Source organism: Centroberyx affinis, unplaced genomic scaffold (genome assembly GCF_046629955.1).
Source record: "Centroberyx affinis isolate AG114_WGS23_722 - 3 ecotype Tasmania unplaced genomic scaffold, CSIRO-AGI_Caff_v1 ptg001762l_1, whole genome shotgun sequence".
NCBI classification, from domain to species: domain Eukaryota; kingdom Metazoa; phylum Chordata; class Actinopteri; order Beryciformes; family Berycidae; genus Centroberyx; species Centroberyx affinis.
Genome location: NW_027280161.1, coordinates 58893 through 76020, shown reverse-complemented (window position 1 = coordinate 76020; position 17128 = coordinate 58893). Strand labels below are relative to the sequence as shown.

The following is a 17128-nucleotide window of genomic DNA, read 5'->3' as shown; positions in this document are numbered from 1 at the left end:
ATAGGCCTAATAGGAGCACTAGATGGTGTTTATTGTAAGCAGGCAACTGTTAAATTGTGAAGTCATTCTTCAGCTGAAATGTTCTGCCCTTGTGCAGAATCTCCTAGCAACAGAGACTTGTTGTCCTACAAAACCAGCACAGCGAGACAGAAAGGTGAACAGACAACCTGGACTTTCAGGTACGCCTGGGGACTCACTGAAGTTTTACTGTACTGTGGGAATTTATATGCAGTAAAGATATTTTACTCTGCAAAGCAGCAGAGTAATGTTACTGTTACTTGGAGCTTTTCTCCTCATTCCTTATTCATTTGTTGTGGAAACAGTATTTGAGAAAAGGAGGACATTTTTGCATTATTCTCTATAGATTGAAGTTGTACTTGTGGATAGTGTCAAACCTTAAACAAAGCATTTACACCTTGTTTACTGTTGTTGGCTTTTTCATTTGTGGTTACAGCACAGCCCACATGCCCTAAGGATTGGCCATCCATCACTGTTGTCAGTGAAGGTTTCCATTACAGCAGTCACAGATGGCTGAGCAGGGGAAGATAGTCACGCCGACTGCTGGAGCAACAGGCAACAGGGGACGACTGACCAGCGATACACTCAACCTCTACAGCACCTCTTATAAGGCTTCTTATGGTGAGATTAGACCATGAGGTGGAAAGCTCTATCGTATTTTGCATGAAAGGATATAATCAAAGAGTTGCAGCAAAAACAGGCAAAGCTTTGATCACACTGGGTGTCTCATTAAGGATTAGGATTCAAATGGGACTGGTGCATTGCTCTCCATTGATCGCCCTTATTTGTCCCTTATTGTCTTTCACACAGGCAGGGAGAACTTCACTCCTCGCCTGGGTCATCATCAGTATGGGACAGGCTACTCAGCAAACCTCAGACCAGCTATATATTACAGACCCAGTCTGGACCACATCGACAACCCTCGGCTTGGGTAAGTTTTATGGGAAGGGGAGGACTGATGCTCCGCAGGCTTTGACTCTGAAAATGAAAGTTAGGTTTGTGGTTACTTCACTCAAATCAAAATAGATCATTTAATAAAAACGAGAGGGTGTTTACCCTCAATAATCAAAGACACTTTAGCAGGGTGGATGCATGCTCGCATGGGGTTTAAACCTGCATCCTTTGGCTGAAGGGTAATCTCCCTACTCACTATACCACCCTGCTGCCCAATGGATTGTAGGCCATCCATCACTTGGTCACAACAACTCAAAGGACATAAGAACATTTTCATAAGATTTTCAATTTTTGTATTTTGGAACCAACTTCCCGAACTGATTGAAATGAAAGTGAAAAGACTCCAATCTGGACCATGTTCCTCTGGAGTGCAGTGTCAACTGAAACATGCGTGTGTTGTTGTTGTTGTTGTTGTTGTCTACAGGCTTTTGTTATTAGACAGTTTCATGTCCCAAACCAAACGGCATTACCGGCCCTACATCGGGTCTGATGGTTCAGAAAACTTCCCAAATCTCAGTGACAAGCCCAGAGAGAGTGGCTTCCTTCAGATGAGGTCTCTCCCTAAAACAGTGAGTTTGAGAGGGAAAGTAGGAGTTAATGATATACAAAGACAATGAATCCTATTAAGGAACAGATGGAAGATGCTCAAAAGATATAAATCGCATAAATCGTAAATGGTCATTTTCTTATTCTTTCTCTTCAAGAATATGTCTCTTCAGACAGAATATGAGGGAGTCTTTGTGCCTCATCACCCCACACCACCAGGTAAGCTCAAGTACCAAACAAGTTTCAAGATTCAAGTTCATTGGAATTTAAAGTGCATTCAACAGCATGGTCTCAACACATTTGATGATGGTTTAAACAAAACATGAAAAAAGAAAATAAACACATAATAACAGGAAAGACAGAAACATAACAGATGCAAGAGCACCATTTTGTAAAAACTTTTGTTTTTGTTGTACAAATGACAAATTTGCACTGTTTTAATTCCTTTAGTTTCCCAGAACCATCTGATTGTGGGTCGAAAGGGAGAGAGTGGTTTCACTGAGGGAACAGACCTTCAGCTGAACACATTTATACCTAAAAACAGCTGCATGGTCGGTATTGTTTAATAATTACCATTCTTGTGAATGAATCAGATACTGATTCATATAAGGAAATGTGAAGTCCATTGATGGGAGTAATCACACAGTACACCAGTAACAGCTTCTGTGTAGTCTAACTGTGCATCAGCATTGTTTATTTGGTACATTTCTTTGTTGTTTCATTGTTTTGTCAATATTGGTTCATTTTCAGGTTGAACCTCGCCGGATACTGAACTCAGTAATGAGAAGCGACTTCTTGCCACTATCATTTCCTCAGGTTGACCGACAGTACAGTTTCTCTCATTCATGTTGAAAAAATTATACTAGTCATTTTATTTTGCATGAACTGTGAAGTTTGACTGTCTTTCTGTGCTGTGTGTCAGGGCACTGAGGCGTTACCAAGCCTGGTCAGCCATATTTCTCGAGAAACAGGATTCACCCGAGATACCATGGCTCCCTTGGCCTGTCCAGTGAGTAGCCTGTCCTGTCTTGGCCTGTCCCGCCTCCTAGCCATCTGTAGATTGGAAAATGTAATGATATCACAACCTCAGCATCCCTTCCTCTGCTATCATGTCAGGCCTCCCTCCTGCCGTTATCCCACATTAAGAGTAACGCACCAACTGAGAGGTTCATTGGAAAAAAGGTTAGCATTGATTATCCACACTATATGTTTTTTTTTCCTAAGAAGAAATATGAACTCCATGGTTGTGGCTATTATATTATTATTATGTTGGGTATTGTTTTTAGTCTGTTCTTGTGTTTCCAGGAGCGCTCTGGGTTTCTTCTCAATGCACCGAACAACCAAACTTTCCCTGATGCATCTTTTGATTGTTCACACTTTCTTACCCATTATCAGAGCAAGTAAGTGTGTTTGGTATTTTCTGATAATATTGTTAAGACTGACTAACTAACCAGGGTGAAACACTATAAACCTTTACCCAGTTCAAAAACAATTGCAAGAAACCAGCAGAAGCTGACAAATATCCAGTGGGACCCGCTGTAAAACTGTCTTGTTATTGTCCAGGTTTTGTGATCAGGCTGCAGTTGAAAAGTTAAGCTCTAGATGGACCGGGGGAGGCATCAGCACTAAAAGGAGCAATGGCTATGCTGGGCGAGACACAGACAGGTAAACACATGATGCACACATGAACTCCATCATGCAGACATTTCCTCTGACTCACATTACGTCTTTTCACAGGTTCAACTTGAGGGGCTAGACCTTCACACCTGTGATGTGAGCCAAACACCAAAACCAATATCTTGTGAAGACCTGCATGGCTATTCAACACATATTCAAAATAATAAGAAAAATAAAATGTTGGGTTTACTATTGTCATTGATGCATTAGTGTGTGATCAGCTTTGATTTCTTAATCCTTCATGATGGTGTTTACTTTCTCATAGAAGAGCCAGCAGTTTGTACAGGAGTGTTAATTATGAAAATGTGATTGTGTGAGTAAGAACAGAGACAGTATTGCACACTCTCATAATCAAATCTTGAAAACCTTAATCGCACCCCATCCACAGTGACTCATAATAGCCCTGACAAGAAAACGAGTAATTTTCTGCTCTGTGTGAAGTCCTTTATGTTTTAGTTGAAAAGCTGCCAGTAAGTTGCCTGTTGTGTGAAGTGAGTAATGTGAAGCCAAAAGAGGGAGTGAGGTAGCCATGAAGCAGATGATGTATTGTCGCTGCTGTAGACTGCGCTCCACTGTCACTGACCTACAGAGAATGAAAGGAGTGTAAACTAATGAGCAAAATGATTATACTTCGACTGAGGACGGCACTGATCCCCGTGCGAGTCTGCTACGTGTCAAAATGTTTAACCACCCATAGCTGTGGAACGAGACTGACCCCGAGGATCATATTCCAACAGCGTCACATCAGGTGTCATATACTTACAACACACCTACTGTCTCAAAGATGGCAGTGGTTTTACATTATCAACAGAAGTCAAATAAACATAAGATTGTTATGTCAAAACTCAAGATACATAAAACCAAACTCTGTGCCTGCACACCATGCAGATAGAAGATCATTTCTTCAATTAGTTCTTCTTCATCTTCCTGAGGTGAAGAGTGAAATAAAATACTTTATGGGAATTTAATGAAACAAAAGTCCAAGGTCTTCTTTGAAAAACTTTAAAAAGCCTTTCAGGGAGCTTCAAACAATTCATGTTCAAAATCATTTTGAGCATGAATTGATGAAGGCCAATGCCGAAATGTGTGATGTAAGTGTGTTTAAATGTCCCTAGATGAGCCCATACAGGAAAGGCTTTTTCAAGTTTTTCAGAGAAGAGTGCCTTGGACTTTTGTTTCATTCAGTTACATACTCCAAACCAAAGAGCACCTTCTTTTGAAGTTTTTTCTTTCTTTGTACCATTTCTGGAGCACTTTCTTCACTGTATGGGAATTCTTTTCACTATGATCACTTGAAAAGGGAAATGTATTGTTTAAGATGCAACATGTAATGTGAATACACAGAAAAATATAGCTACATAGATGTATGTTTTTATCTGAAAAGGGGCTCTTTACATGTAAAACTGTAAAATGTAAGAAAAGTAATTATCATGACAGTCATGACAGACATACAGGAGGCCCTGGTGAGAAAAGGTTTGTGTCTGGCTGTTCTGCAATTGTTTCCACAGCGCCGGCACAAGCAACAGAATCTAGATACACCGCCACATCAGTATACGCATAAATATTTCAACAGTCGGATAAATATTTCACTCTTTCAATGAGATGTGAGAAAAAGAGACGTGCAGGGGAAGGGGATTGAATTACATGCAAAGCCCCGCATGAATAATGACTGCAGAGATGAGAAGGGAACAAGGGCCGGGCCTTCGTTACGTTAGAGACAGAGGCAGGAGGAGGTAGTCGCTGACAAAAGGGAATATACCGAGGCTATTGTGGACCTGACATCCTGAGCTCGATGAGGTGCTCTCTGACCTCGGGCTCTGCACTTTTATTTCAGTAAAAATCTCCTCCTTGATTTCTGACAGTCCATTTGATGTTCAGAGCCTCCCTATGGACTTGCCTTTTATGGTGAGGTACCCCAGCTATTCTTCCCTCTAATAATCCTCCTCGCCTCCCTCTACTTTCTTGGCACTGACACTCACAAGACTGCTTACACAACACTGACAAGGGTTTGGGGGTTGTGTTTAGTGTGTAATAAATATTTTGTAAATCTAAGCTCCGATACACACATTTACATGTACACACGGTCCCGGTGTGTAAAAATAGCAATAAGCCAAGTTGAGGTATTCTGGCAAGCACATAAAACAAGACACTGGCCATGGTGTGTGGGAAACAGTGGAAATACTACAGCCTGCGCCAGTCGAGTAAATTGTGTGTTTTAACTGAGGTTGGTGGTTTGAGTGGTTCCCACTTAAGAAATATCTTTACATAAATGATTGACACTGACTTGATCAACTAAATAAATATTTAATGAGGGAAGAGTAGGTCTCCTGTGCACACTCAGGACAGAATTGAAAAAGGTGTATCACATTGCAGCACTTAATGCTGTATACCCCATCGTAAAACACCCGCACACACTGCACAATGTCAGTTACACACACACACACACACACACACACACACATACACACGCACTTATACACACACACACACACACACACCACCTGAGTCCTGCTCTGATTTGTCAATTTGCAACTGATTGAGATGTTACAGGTGCTGCCAGTCCATCACTTCATAATGTCCAGTTCAGTCATTTTCACAGTTAACAACAGATTATACTGTAAATTAGCAGCACAGTCCTGTTACAAACGTGAAGAAAGTCAGTTATCTCCACACATCCTTCTCCGACCTGTGTCAGCTTTTTCCAAATTAATGAATTCACCCCCGGTATTATCAGTCATCCACCTCGACTTGCCCATCATAGTCAAACCAACTCTGTAGCATTGAGGGGGTTTCAGGCCTCTTCCTCATGCCTCCTTGTGTCCTCCAGTTCCACCCCTTCCTCATATTCATAGTCCATCTGCGCCCTGTCATACTCCAGCTCCTCTCCCTCGTACTCAAACCCCTCTCCCTCACATATCAGTTCCTCCCTCTCATACTCAACCCCATCCTCATCGTATTCCAGTTCAGCACCGTCGTACTCCGTGACGGGCCTCTCCAGATCCTCCTCCTCATCCTGCGCCATGGGTCCGTCCTCCTCCTCCATGGCCTCGTCCTCTACAGTCACCGCAGCCTCATTCGCCGCTCGGCCTGGGTTGGAACTGCTGTTCTTCAGGATGCCGTGAATCACCGGCTCCTCCCCGGCCTGGGCCATCTCCTCAGCCTCTTTCTCCGCGGCCTTTCGTTGCCTCTCCTTCCTGTCGTCCCGCTCCTGCATGAATTCCGCGGCCCCCTCCCCGACCACGAGCACCTCCTCGGTCACCCTGGGAGGGCCCTCGACGGGGTTGTGGTCGTAGGAGAACAGGCGCAGGGCGGGGAGGCGCTTCAGGCTAGGGAACTCAGATATCTTGTTGCGGTCCAAGTCTAATATCTCCAAGCCCTCCATGCGCAGCAGAACTCTGGGGAAGTCCTCAAAGCGGTTCCCGTAGAGCCATAATCCCTTCAAAGCCTCCATGCGCCACAGATCAGCGGGGAGCGTTCTCAGCCGGTTGTCCCCCATCTGAAGGGAGCGGAGGTGGGGCAGGTCGTACAGCTGGCGCGGGAAGTGCTGGAAGTAGTTGCTCTCCACCCACAGGCAGCGCAGACTCTGCAGGTTCCGCAGTTCAGGTGGGAGACTCATCAGCCGGTTGCTGCCCAGGTAGAGGCGGGTCAGGTTACTGAGCTGGCAGACGGCCAGAGGAACGTCTTCCATCTTGTTGAAGTCCAGGGCGAGGATCCGCAGGCCTTGCAGCTGGGAGATGCTGTCCGGCAGAGTGCGCAGGCTGTTGGCGCACACGTACAGCTTCTCCAGGTGCATCAGTCCGCAGACGCGAGAGGGCAATTTCCGAAATTTACGGTAGCTCAGGTCCAACACGGGATCTCCGCTCTCCAGCAACTCATCGACCCCAAGGGGAAGCTCTTCCTCCTCCTCCTCCTCCTCTATTTTCTTCTTTTCTGCTTCCTCCCCATCCCCATCCTCCTCCTCTTCCTTCTCTTCCTTCTCTTCCTCTTCTTCTTCCCCCTTTCTGGAAGAGTTGCCCATGCTGTGGCCCGCTGCCCCTGACTCCTGTGTGAGTCAGGAGGACAGAGTCATTTGATGAGGCAGCGTCTGTGACAGGTTAAGCCTCAGCCTGGCCGCTGCACTTTCATGGTAGGACCGACTCACAGCACCACCAGCTATACAGAGCATCATGGTCCTGGACATTTAACACTCTTGCACAGCCATGCTGCAGCAGTTACTGTCAGGTGTCTCTTCTTCCCTTCATCTAGTTAACAGCGTTCAGGACACAGCAAGCTCCAGGGGAAAATATCTATCAAAATGCTGAGTAATAGTAATGATAGTAGTAATAGTAGTAGTAGTAATAGTAATAGTAATAGTAGTAGTAATAATAATAGTAATTGTAATAGTACTGTTGGTAATTGAACTCAACACAGTACAGCTGAATTTTGAGCTGAAATTAAATTCTTGTTGTTCTTACCCTGTGCAACTTTTCAGAGCCAATTTCCTCACTTTTCCTCTTTGAATTCCCTGAAGGTTTTATGAGAAGGTTGAAGCACAGTTTTGAGGTCACCTGATCCCTTGATTTGGGTATTCTATCCTGGACGATCAGGATAGAAAAAAGTGCCAATTTAGGACACTCAGCTCGATGCCTGTTTGCTGCTCCTCTCCCTGCCGGTGTCGGTGGATGAACCAGAGTGTCTGCGCAGCTCGGTGACCTGGCCGGCGGCAAAGAAAAACAGTTAATGGAAGTCTGTCCACTAGTTAATGCAACTGCTCCCCATTATAGGCCAAACATACCGAAGTTATAATCCGTCCTTGTTAAATTGCACATTTCGGAAATTGCAACGCTGACTGTCTCCACTCTCCTGTTGTTGCCTACTTCTCTCCATCAGTGTGAGGTTTTACATTCAACGATGTCTCCCTCCCTCCCCCTGTAACCGGAACAGGGGGCATTCAGAAACATCACATGGTCAAGAGTGTGCGTGTGTGTGTGTGCGCGCGCGCGTGTATGCGTGCGTGCGTGTGTGTGTAGGCTACGTGTGTGTATGCGTGCGTGCCGATGAGTGAAAGAGTGAGTGAGAGAGAAAATACAGAGAAACAACTTTTTTTTCTTTTAACAAGTTTTAAAAATATTTATATTCAGGAAAACAGCAGCATTTGCAAGACAGAACATGAAAGAAAAAAAATCACAAGTTGACTGTTTTTGACTGTCTCTTTTACACCTTGCATCCCAGCACTCCAGCCCCGAAAAACAACTCAGACTTCACTGCCCACACAAACAGAAGGCAAAGGCAGAGCACCATAAAATCAGGTATATTCGAAAGAAACACCAAGTAGCCTGTATGTATATAGGCTATACAGTATATAGGCTGCAACTAACCAGTATCTTCATTATTGATTAATCTATATCTATATCTATATCTATATCTATATCTATATCTCTATCTCTATATCTATATCTAATCTATCGATAATTGTCTCAATTCATCATTTATCTTTCATCAATCATTAATCAATTATAAAATGTCAAAGTAATGACAAATGCCCATGACAAGTTGCCAGAGCCCAAAGTGATTCTTAAAATTGCTTACTTTAGTCTGACCAGCAGCCAAAAACCCCCAAAGTATTCATTCTATAATGATACGAAATGGAGAAAAGCAGCAAATCTTAGCATCTGTGAAGCTGTAACCAGCAAATGTTTGGTATTTTTACTTTATAAATGACTAAAATGATTATTTGATTATTATAATTACACTATGGACTATAATCACATAAAGGAAAGGGAAAATAAGAAAAAACAACCATTTTGTTGTTATTGAGGCCTACAGTTTTACACTGAAATCGTACTATAACGTTCTGCCATTTGTTAAAAAGCCACAAGAGTTTGTTTCCATTCAGTTATGAGGAGGGGACTTGAGGTTTCCAAAATGTGCTATTATGGGGACCCAAACTTATAGAATCATTTTGATGACCCACTTATGGAGTATTTAATATTTCCAACTTTAGAAACAGCATCAGGCCACTGAGCCAGATGGAGGCATTAGGTGGATTTGCTGCATGATTTCCAGTGTAACAAAATCCTCCTCCGAGCGTGAAGAGCGGCAGAAGAAAAAACATCCTTTTAGTTGTCATGAATGCTTTTGTCCCCTAGAACCCCAAAGATGACCATTTCAGCACTGGGTTGTATCAGACATTAGCTTTAACAAGCTTTTTATGAGGCGTGTAAAAAAGTTGTGATGACAGCCTGCATTTCACCTTTGACTGTGATACGCAACAGACACAAAAATAACAAAAATATATAGATATGCACCGCTGCCGCCCCTCAACAGTGTATGGGCCAGGATGGTTTGCTGGCTTGTATCTGGTGCTGCCCCCAAACGACAAGACTACCAGTATCTTTTAATGAACCTGAGCCCCAATCAGTCCAAGGAAGAGACTAAAAAGATTAAAACCCCTGTCCCACAGAGTACAACCCAATAAACACACATCCTTAGATAGATAGATAGATAGATAGATAGATAGATAGATAGATAGATAGATAGATAGATAGATAGATAGATAGGTAGGTTTGTAGATATTTAAGAAGTAGGCAGTATGAATAAAGCTTAAACAAAATCCATTGAATATGAAGTTAGATTGAAAAGAAAGTGGCATCACAAAAAATGTGAAACAGCCGTTTGTATGTCATGAAAAGGGGTGTAAGTATTATTCTAATTATTCTAAAATGTATATACACTGTACTTCCACATAGTTATAAAACTTGGATGAACCCAAAGCAACTTTGCAATAATGATCACTGACATGTCATTGAAGGAAAGAAAAATGAAAACAAAAGACAGAAGCATAACTTTCTGCATATCCCAGAAGTGGGGAGATATGGCAATACAGCAGACACTTTGTCTGATTGACATTCTGCTTAGGTGGTTGTGATACTTAAGAAAAGCCAGGAAAAGCTGGGTCAAATCTGCAACACCCCTGTCACACTGATGAGCTGAGCGAGAAGCAGGGGACAAACAGGGAGACAGGCCACACGGAGCTTGAGGATAATCCTGTCTGATATGGTGAGGACCAAAAGAGCTGATTTGCAAATTTCTGCATTGCATTGAAATGACCCTGAAATGGCACAATGGACTATGCAGCAAACAGACAAGGGACTTCGGGGGGTAAATGAATGTGACCGGTGAGGTGAATGTGATGAATGCAGATGAAGCGTCGCCACCTTCTCTGCCCATCACACCCTGCATGGGAAACATATGGCCAAAACAAATACTCTAAAACAAATCTTGACAGTCATGACTCGTGCACCAGGGGCTGATCATTAATAATAAAGAAACACAGTGGGGTGATATTGAATTATTTACTATATATTTTCGGATTAGCTCATATTACCGTACCCCAGGCCATGGCAGATGCAACACTACATTGGACTGATATCTGCTATTGAACGCACAGCAGCTCCGGGGTCAAATGAGGATAAGGAAGGTGTTATGTTTAAAGGAGCACATCTGCACCATCTACTGGTATTTGAAAGTATTTTCTCAAGAGGTGTGCTACATTGCAATGGACAGCTTTCTCATTATAATGGCTGACATTTTAATGAAATGCTATTTTACAGTCTGTGTTTTAGAAGGCTGTGTTGATATTAATAGGAGATAATGGCCTGTCATATTAAACTAGGTAGGCCACTTAATTTACAGCCATAAATGCTAAGAAAACACATATATTTATGAATTAAAAGACTATAACCTAATGGTTGCCTGCTGATAATACATATAATGAATATCTGTCCATGCATGTGCTTTCAGTCTCACTATTATCATGTTGCTGCTGGAGTCAAACAGCAGCAGCCTAGAAATTGGCCAATTTACAAGAAGGTGTAGACTGTTTTACCATACTGGTAAGGAATGTGGAATATATAGGACATATAGGATATGTTTAGATGTACAGTATATGTTTCAAAATATGCAAAAATCTATTTAAATATAGATTTACACACAATATACATATATAGTAGGCTATATCCTTAAATGGCCACTCAAAATATATTTCGAACGGACATCTTCACTATGTAGCCTACAAAGAAATTTTTCCCCCACATTTTGAAATATATTACCAAGCACATTCTGGAGAACATGTGAAATTGTGTAATTGAGAGTATGTCAGACCAACGTGCTCTCGCAAACTCTTTATGTCTGAGCGCACAGGCGACACAATATTCGGATGGGCTGCTATGAGCCAATTGCAAATATGCCAGTGGTCCAGGATATCCGCGGATTGGCCCAGAAACCCTCGAATGATCGGCTCGGAATTTGTAGTGAATGAGTGGGTGAATGAGTCAGTGAACACATTAAGGGACGAGGATGAATTTGATGTTAACTATTTAAAATGGATCTGTACGAAACGGGAGCAAAAGTGTGCATTTGTGCTAATGTGATTCAAAAGCAGGGAGAGTAGGCTAAATCTGGATTCCAGTACTGTAAGTCCTGTTTTTCTTCATCTCTGTAGGCCTGTAGGTAAGATAGCTGCCACCCGTTATCTGCGAAAATTGTAGATTAATCTATACGCGGCACCAAGCGCTATTCAATTGACTATTTTGGGTTTGATTAGCTGTATGTTGTTTATTCTGTGTGTTATTTATCCACATTAACGGAATATGATTACAAAATGACGATTAGTAGACGCGTTGCGATGAAAACGAATTGCCCAAAAAAAACCGCACAGTATAGCCTAAATATGGATTATTTCTAGAATATCCGTTTTCTGAGGATTTACACTTGAAGCGTTGAGATTCACGGGTAGTTTTGATATAAGACAAATGATGCAGAGTCTAAGTGAAAAAGCGCCCTGCCCAAGCCAATCCTGCTTCTCGGTTTTCATCATCAATTATTTGTGAAGACATTGCATTCCTCTTTGTCTTACCTCACTAGTGTTACAATCAACTGCGTGGTTAAAGTATAGAGAGCAACAGGTTAGACTCTTCCTCTGAAGGCACTGCGCCCTGCTCCCTATGGAGTCTGGAAAATCTGTGGCTCCGGGGACACTCTCTCACTGTTAGAGGGGAGTAATGCAGACCGGTTTGACACCTGGGTGTTAAACGTACTCTCAGCACTTTTTTGCACCTTGGTTTTGCAGTTGCCCGGTCCTCAGTGTGCAGCTGGACCCGCGCCAGAGACAGCAGCTCGTGTGAAGATGGGTGGCGGAGGCCAGGTGACGGAGCCGGGAGAGCCGGGCGGCGGGCGAGGCGGCAACGTTTACACCTGGGAGGAGGTGCAGAGACACTGCCATAGGAACGACCAGTGGCTCGTCATCGATCGGAAGGTGTACAACATCACCCAGTGGGCCAAGAGGCACCCAGGTGGGTTTCGGGTCATCAGCCACTACGCTGGAGAGGATGCCACGGTAACTATGCTTTTTCACATCATCTTTATAAAAGAATAAAGGGAATAGATTTATGCTTTTCTGAAAATATAATTCATTTTTGTTTATTCTGCTGGTTTGCCATTTACCCACCTCTTTATTTACCACTACATCACTGGCAAGGGCCTAATAATTTGCAATCCTGTATCACACTGCACCATCACTATCAAATTACCATATTATTATTTTTGTGTTCTAGGAGGCATTCACTGCTTTTCATCCCGATCCAAAGTTTGTGCAAAAGTTTCTGAAGCCCCTGCTGATTGGTGAGCTGGCAGCAACAGAGCCAAGTCAGGACCGAAACAAAAATGTGAGACCCATCCCAGCTTCCTTATATTAAACCTCATACCCACTGTTAAGCCTCACTGTGACAGAATGGCATAATAAGTATAAAAAAAACACACCTGCCAAAATTAAGTATAGGTCATACCATTTAGAGATCTGTTTTGTTATTTATGAGTCTTACAGTGTCCTGCCACATTTGAGTTTTCCGATACTCCTATTTCCTTAAGTGTCAACTAACTCAGATTGCCTTAATGTTTTGCTTTTCCTGATGCTGTATCTCCTATAGCAGTGGTTCTCAACGTGGGGTCCAGGGACCACCAAGGGGTCCTTGAGGGGGTTCCAGGGGGTCCCTAGCAAACTGATGAATTGTTAAACTTTTTATTTCATTTACTAGATTTATTAGAGAATGTATAAGAATGACTATTTTGATCATATTCATTGTTATCTCTCTACCAACAATGGAATTCTGGACAAAATCATATCTAACAATAAAAATATTCTCAGATTTGGGTCCAAGAGACAAAATCTCATCAAATGGGGGTCCGAGGTTCTAATGTGGACTAAATGAGGGTCCTTGATATGAAAAAGGTTGAGAATCACTGTCCTATAGCAATAAAACATTCTTCTTGAACCCCTAACCCATCAGAGACAGTCACCTTTTGAGCTACAGGAACGTGTCTGTGCCTTCTTCTCCTCCCTCTTCTCTGCTCTCAGGCAGCAGCTGTACAGGATTTCCACACCTTGCGTGCGCAGGCGGAGCGGGAGGGTCTGTTTCGAGCTCAGCCCCTGTTCTTCTGCCTCCACCTGGGCCACATCCTGCTGCTGGAGGCCCTGGCCTGGCTGATCCTCTGGGCCTGGGGGGCCAGCTGGACCTCGACCCTGCTGTGCTCCGTCGTGCTGGCTGTTGCTCAGGTGAGGGGTGAACAGCGTTACATTTCATCCTCGCTGATGAACATTTGGTATCGGGGATGTTCTTCAACAAGCACATCTCAAAATGTTCTTTTCTCTCCTCTTCATTCCTAGTCCCAGGCTGGATGGCTGCAGCATGACTTTGGCCACCTGTCTGTCTTCAAGAAGTCTGGCTGGAATCACATATTGCACAAGTTTGTCATTGGTCATCTAAAGGTATTGGGCTATACTTTCTCATCACATTTTTTCATCGTATTGTATATTATCTCTTTTGAGTATTGTACAGAAATAAAAAGAGTGTTTTCTTAGGGCGCCTCTGCCAACTGGTGGAACCATCGACACTACCAGCACCACGCGAAGCCCAACGTCTTCAGCAAGGACCCCGATGTCAACATGTTGCATGTCTTCGTAGTGGGAGACTCACAACCAGTGGAGGCACGTAGGAAAATGCTGATAATTCTGACTACTGCAATTGTCTTCTTACATTACTTATTCTAAATCTTTCACGAGCTGCTCATCTAACTCTGTGCTCCCTTTCTGTTACAGTATGGTATAAAAAAGATAAAGTTCATGCCCTATCATCACCAGCACCAGTACTTCTTTCTTGGTATGTTTTTTTTAGAATAATTTAAAATGAATGAAATCAGGAAAGCTTTACAGGAATAACTATTTGCCTACTATTACCTTGCATACTATTACCTATTTGCCTCAGCCCGCCCAAGGTTTCTTCCAAGTTCTCCTACTAAGGTTTTTCTTGGGAGTTTTTCCTTGTGTGCATTAGGGTCTAAGGCTGGGGGTGCCGGGTAGGTTAGGCTGTAGAATAGGTAGATTGTTTGTCTTGCTAAAATCGGCTCTTGCCTACCATGTGTTTTTTGCTATGCTTTTCCTATATAATTTTGTTCACCATTGATATTGATTTAGTTAGATCTAGCTAGACACATTCTCTGTAAAGTCCTCTGAGACATGCTTGTGATAAAGGGCTATATAAATAAAAAAACTTGACTTAACTTGACTATTATGTATTAAAGCAGAAAATTGTTGCAGTCCATTCTTGTCAGTTGCTGTCTTCCTACAACGTAGAATTCTACACTCAAGGTTGCCTTTTTGAAGAAGCAGCCACATCCCAGAAAAGGCTGTTTGGTTCACACCGGCACGCTATCGCAAAAATAACTGTTATCTCTCTCTGTTCTGTTTTAGTTGGACCACCGCTGCTCATTCCAGTGTACTTCCATATCCAGATACTACGCACCATGTTTTCCCGCCGGGACTGGGTGGTAAGATGCCAGTTACTGTGTAGTACAATGCAATCATATATGAAGATTTTATGGTATATATTTATGTAAGGATATATGCTATATGTCACTCCATCAGGTTAAATATAATAGTTATTGAATGAATTCCATTGTAGCTTACAGTACAAGAAAAAAATATGTAATATAAAAATAGAGAATATGATATAAATAAAAAATAGAGGGATGTTTGTTACAATGAAGTCATGATTAAGCTAGTTTCTACTTGGTAACAAAGCAATTACATTAATGATACCAACCCACCTCTCTTGTGAAGGATCTGGCTTGGTCCATGTCCTACTACCTTCGCTACTTCTGCTGTTATTCCCCCTTCTTTGGCCTCTTTGGCTCAGTGGCACTCATCAGCTTTGTCAGGTAAGTGATCTGAAAGAGAATTAAATCAAAAACATACTTATGCAGCACTTTGATTACATGATGTAACATATTCAGTGACTGGTGTTGTATTGTCATGAACAACGCAGGTTTCTGGAGAGCCACTGGTTTGTGTGGGTGACTCAGATGAACCATCTGCCCATGGATATAGACCACGAGAAACACCAGGACTGGCTGACCATGCAGGTACCTTGTCTTGTCTATGAAACCCTCTGGCTGCTGGGAACTTTTTAGATGCTCCTGTCTTAAACTCTGTGTCTCCTCCTCTGGTTTAGCTGAACGCCACCTGTAACATTGAGCAGTCAAGCTTCAACGATTGGTTCAGCGGGCACCTCAACTTCCAAATCGAACACCAGTAAGTGAAACGATGGAAGCAACCTGTCTCTACATTGAGAGAATTTTTTAAAGAATAGTTTACCCCAAAATGAAAATTCAGTCATTATCTGCTCACCCCCCATGTCAGTTAGCGAGTTAGCGCCCGTAGTTCCACCTCAGCCTTCTCCTTTCCAAAAAAGATAAGATAAAAAAAAGAGATCTAAGTAGAAAATATCCAATCAAAATTCTCCGAACAGCTGCAGTATAATCCAAGTGTTTTGTAGACAAACGATTGCACTATCCAAAATTCCAAAATTGACATCATTATCTGGACTTTTGGACCCACAGTGCAATTGTTTGGATGAGCTGCTTTTTTTTGGAGCTGTAAAAAGATAACTTCAATGGTTTGGGAGAAGGCTGAAGTGAAACTACAGCTTCTAAGTTCAAGCTGTTGCATGTTTGGTGGTCCTGCCAACTTCTCAGAAGCTTCGACTGACACAAGGATGAGTAGATAATGACTGACTTTTCATTTTGAGTCGAACCATTCCCTTAAATACAAATGTTGAGACATGTTGGGTACTGTTACTCTATGTCTAATGGATGCCTTCTGTTCTTCTTCTCTGCCAAAGTCTGTTTCCCACCATGCCGCGTCACAACTACCACCTAGTGGCCCCACTGGTGCGTGCACTGTGTGAGAAACATGGGATTCCTTACCAGGTGAAGACAATGCGGCAAGGCCTCACTGATGTTGTCAGGTGAGTGAAGTAAGAGGTTGCGTTACAGAGACCCTTAAATAGGAAGTAATCTGTGGATTAGTTGAAGATACAAGGAAATGCATTTGTACCAGACTGCCAGGATGGGCGGCCTTGAGGTTATAGAGGCCAACTAACATTACTGACAGTTTGAGAGGGCTGGAAGGGGAACATACATGTGCATTAGTCTGAAACACACATATGAATTCACCTTATACATTTGACAGATAGCTACCCAAGTAGTAGTAGTAGTGACAATTTGTGTAAATCTAGCAATGAATGATTCATAAGCTTTGGGAGTTTCACAGCATCTGTATTACTGTGTTTCTGTTAGCTAGACTACATTCATGACAGAGAGGATTGGGCACATGGCCCACTTGTCTATTATTCATCACTTATTTTTTTGTATTTTTCTTTCTCTTTTTCTTTTCCAGGTCTCTGAAAAACTCAGGGGACCTGTGGCTTGACGCATATCTCCATAAATGACAAATTGACTCTATCGTCTATATTGTACCAAAAAGAGTAATGTTTCTCTCTTGCACTGCATTATAGATAAATTGTATCTGTTTGGCTTTATGATACAGTATAGTGTGGGA

The 17128-nt window shown here is 42.5% G+C and overlaps 3 protein-coding genes across 3 annotated transcripts; 2 read left to right on the top strand and 1 right to left on the bottom strand.

Moving 5' to 3' along the window:
* Nucleotides 1-527: 527 nt before the first annotated feature.
* saxo4 (stabilizer of axonemal microtubules 4) lies at nucleotides 528-3205 on the top strand. The gene is made up of 10 exons (XM_071529046.1): nucleotides 528-639; nucleotides 829-949; nucleotides 1397-1559; nucleotides 1692-1737; nucleotides 1969-2069; nucleotides 2269-2334; nucleotides 2441-2527; nucleotides 2635-2700; nucleotides 2824-2918; nucleotides 3082-3205. Exons 1-10 carry the CDS (start codon nucleotides 528-530, stop codon nucleotides 3185-3187), a joined length of 963 nt encoding a protein of 320 aa, XP_071385147.1. The 3' UTR covers nucleotides 3188-3205.
* A 2376-nt stretch (nucleotides 3206-5581) lies between these two features.
* On the bottom strand, nucleotides 5582-7213 carry LOC139652116 (leucine-rich repeat-containing protein 10B). The gene has a single exon (XM_071529076.1). The coding sequence runs from the start codon at nucleotides 7211-7213 to the stop codon at nucleotides 5987-5989; it is 1227 nt and encodes a 408-aa protein (XP_071385177.1). The 3' UTR covers nucleotides 5582-5986.
* A 5148-nt stretch (nucleotides 7214-12361) lies between these two features.
* On the top strand, nucleotides 12362-17124 carry fads2 (fatty acid desaturase 2). The gene is made up of 12 exons (XM_071529060.1): nucleotides 12362-12571; nucleotides 12789-12899; nucleotides 13589-13786; nucleotides 13898-13999; nucleotides 14093-14218; nucleotides 14330-14390; nucleotides 14981-15057; nucleotides 15350-15447; nucleotides 15555-15651; nucleotides 15741-15820; nucleotides 16410-16535; nucleotides 16967-17124. The coding sequence occupies exons 1-12, from the start codon at nucleotides 12362-12364 to the stop codon at nucleotides 17016-17018; spliced, it is 1338 nt and encodes a 445-aa protein (XP_071385161.1). The 3' UTR covers nucleotides 17019-17124.
* The last annotated feature ends 4 nt before the right edge of the window (nucleotides 17125-17128 follow it).

Coding starts and splice junctions, on each gene's coding strand:
- saxo4 (XM_071529046.1), top strand. CDS start 528: ATGGCTGAGCAGGGGAAGATAGTCACGCCGACTGCTGGAGCAACAGGC. Junction 2,335..2,440: donor TGCCACTATCATTTCCTCAG/GTTGACCGACAG, acceptor GCTGTGTGTCAG/GGCACTGAGGCGTTACCAAG. Junction 2,701..2,823: donor AGAGGTTCATTGGAAAAAAG/GTTAGCATTGAT, acceptor TTGTGTTTCCAG/GAGCGCTCTGGGTTTCTTCT.
- LOC139652116 (XM_071529076.1), bottom strand. CDS start 7,213: ATGGGCAACTCTTCCAGAAAGGGGGAAGAAGAAGAGGAAGAGAAGGAA.
- fads2 (XM_071529060.1), top strand. CDS start 12,362: ATGGGTGGCGGAGGCCAGGTGACGGAGCCGGGAGAGCCGGGCGGCGGG. Junction 13,787..13,897: donor TCGTGCTGGCTGTTGCTCAG/GTGAGGGGTGAA, acceptor CTTCATTCCTAG/TCCCAGGCTGGATGGCTGCA. Junction 14,391..14,980: donor GCACCAGTACTTCTTTCTTG/GTATGTTTTTTT, acceptor GTTCTGTTTTAG/TTGGACCACCGCTGCTCATT.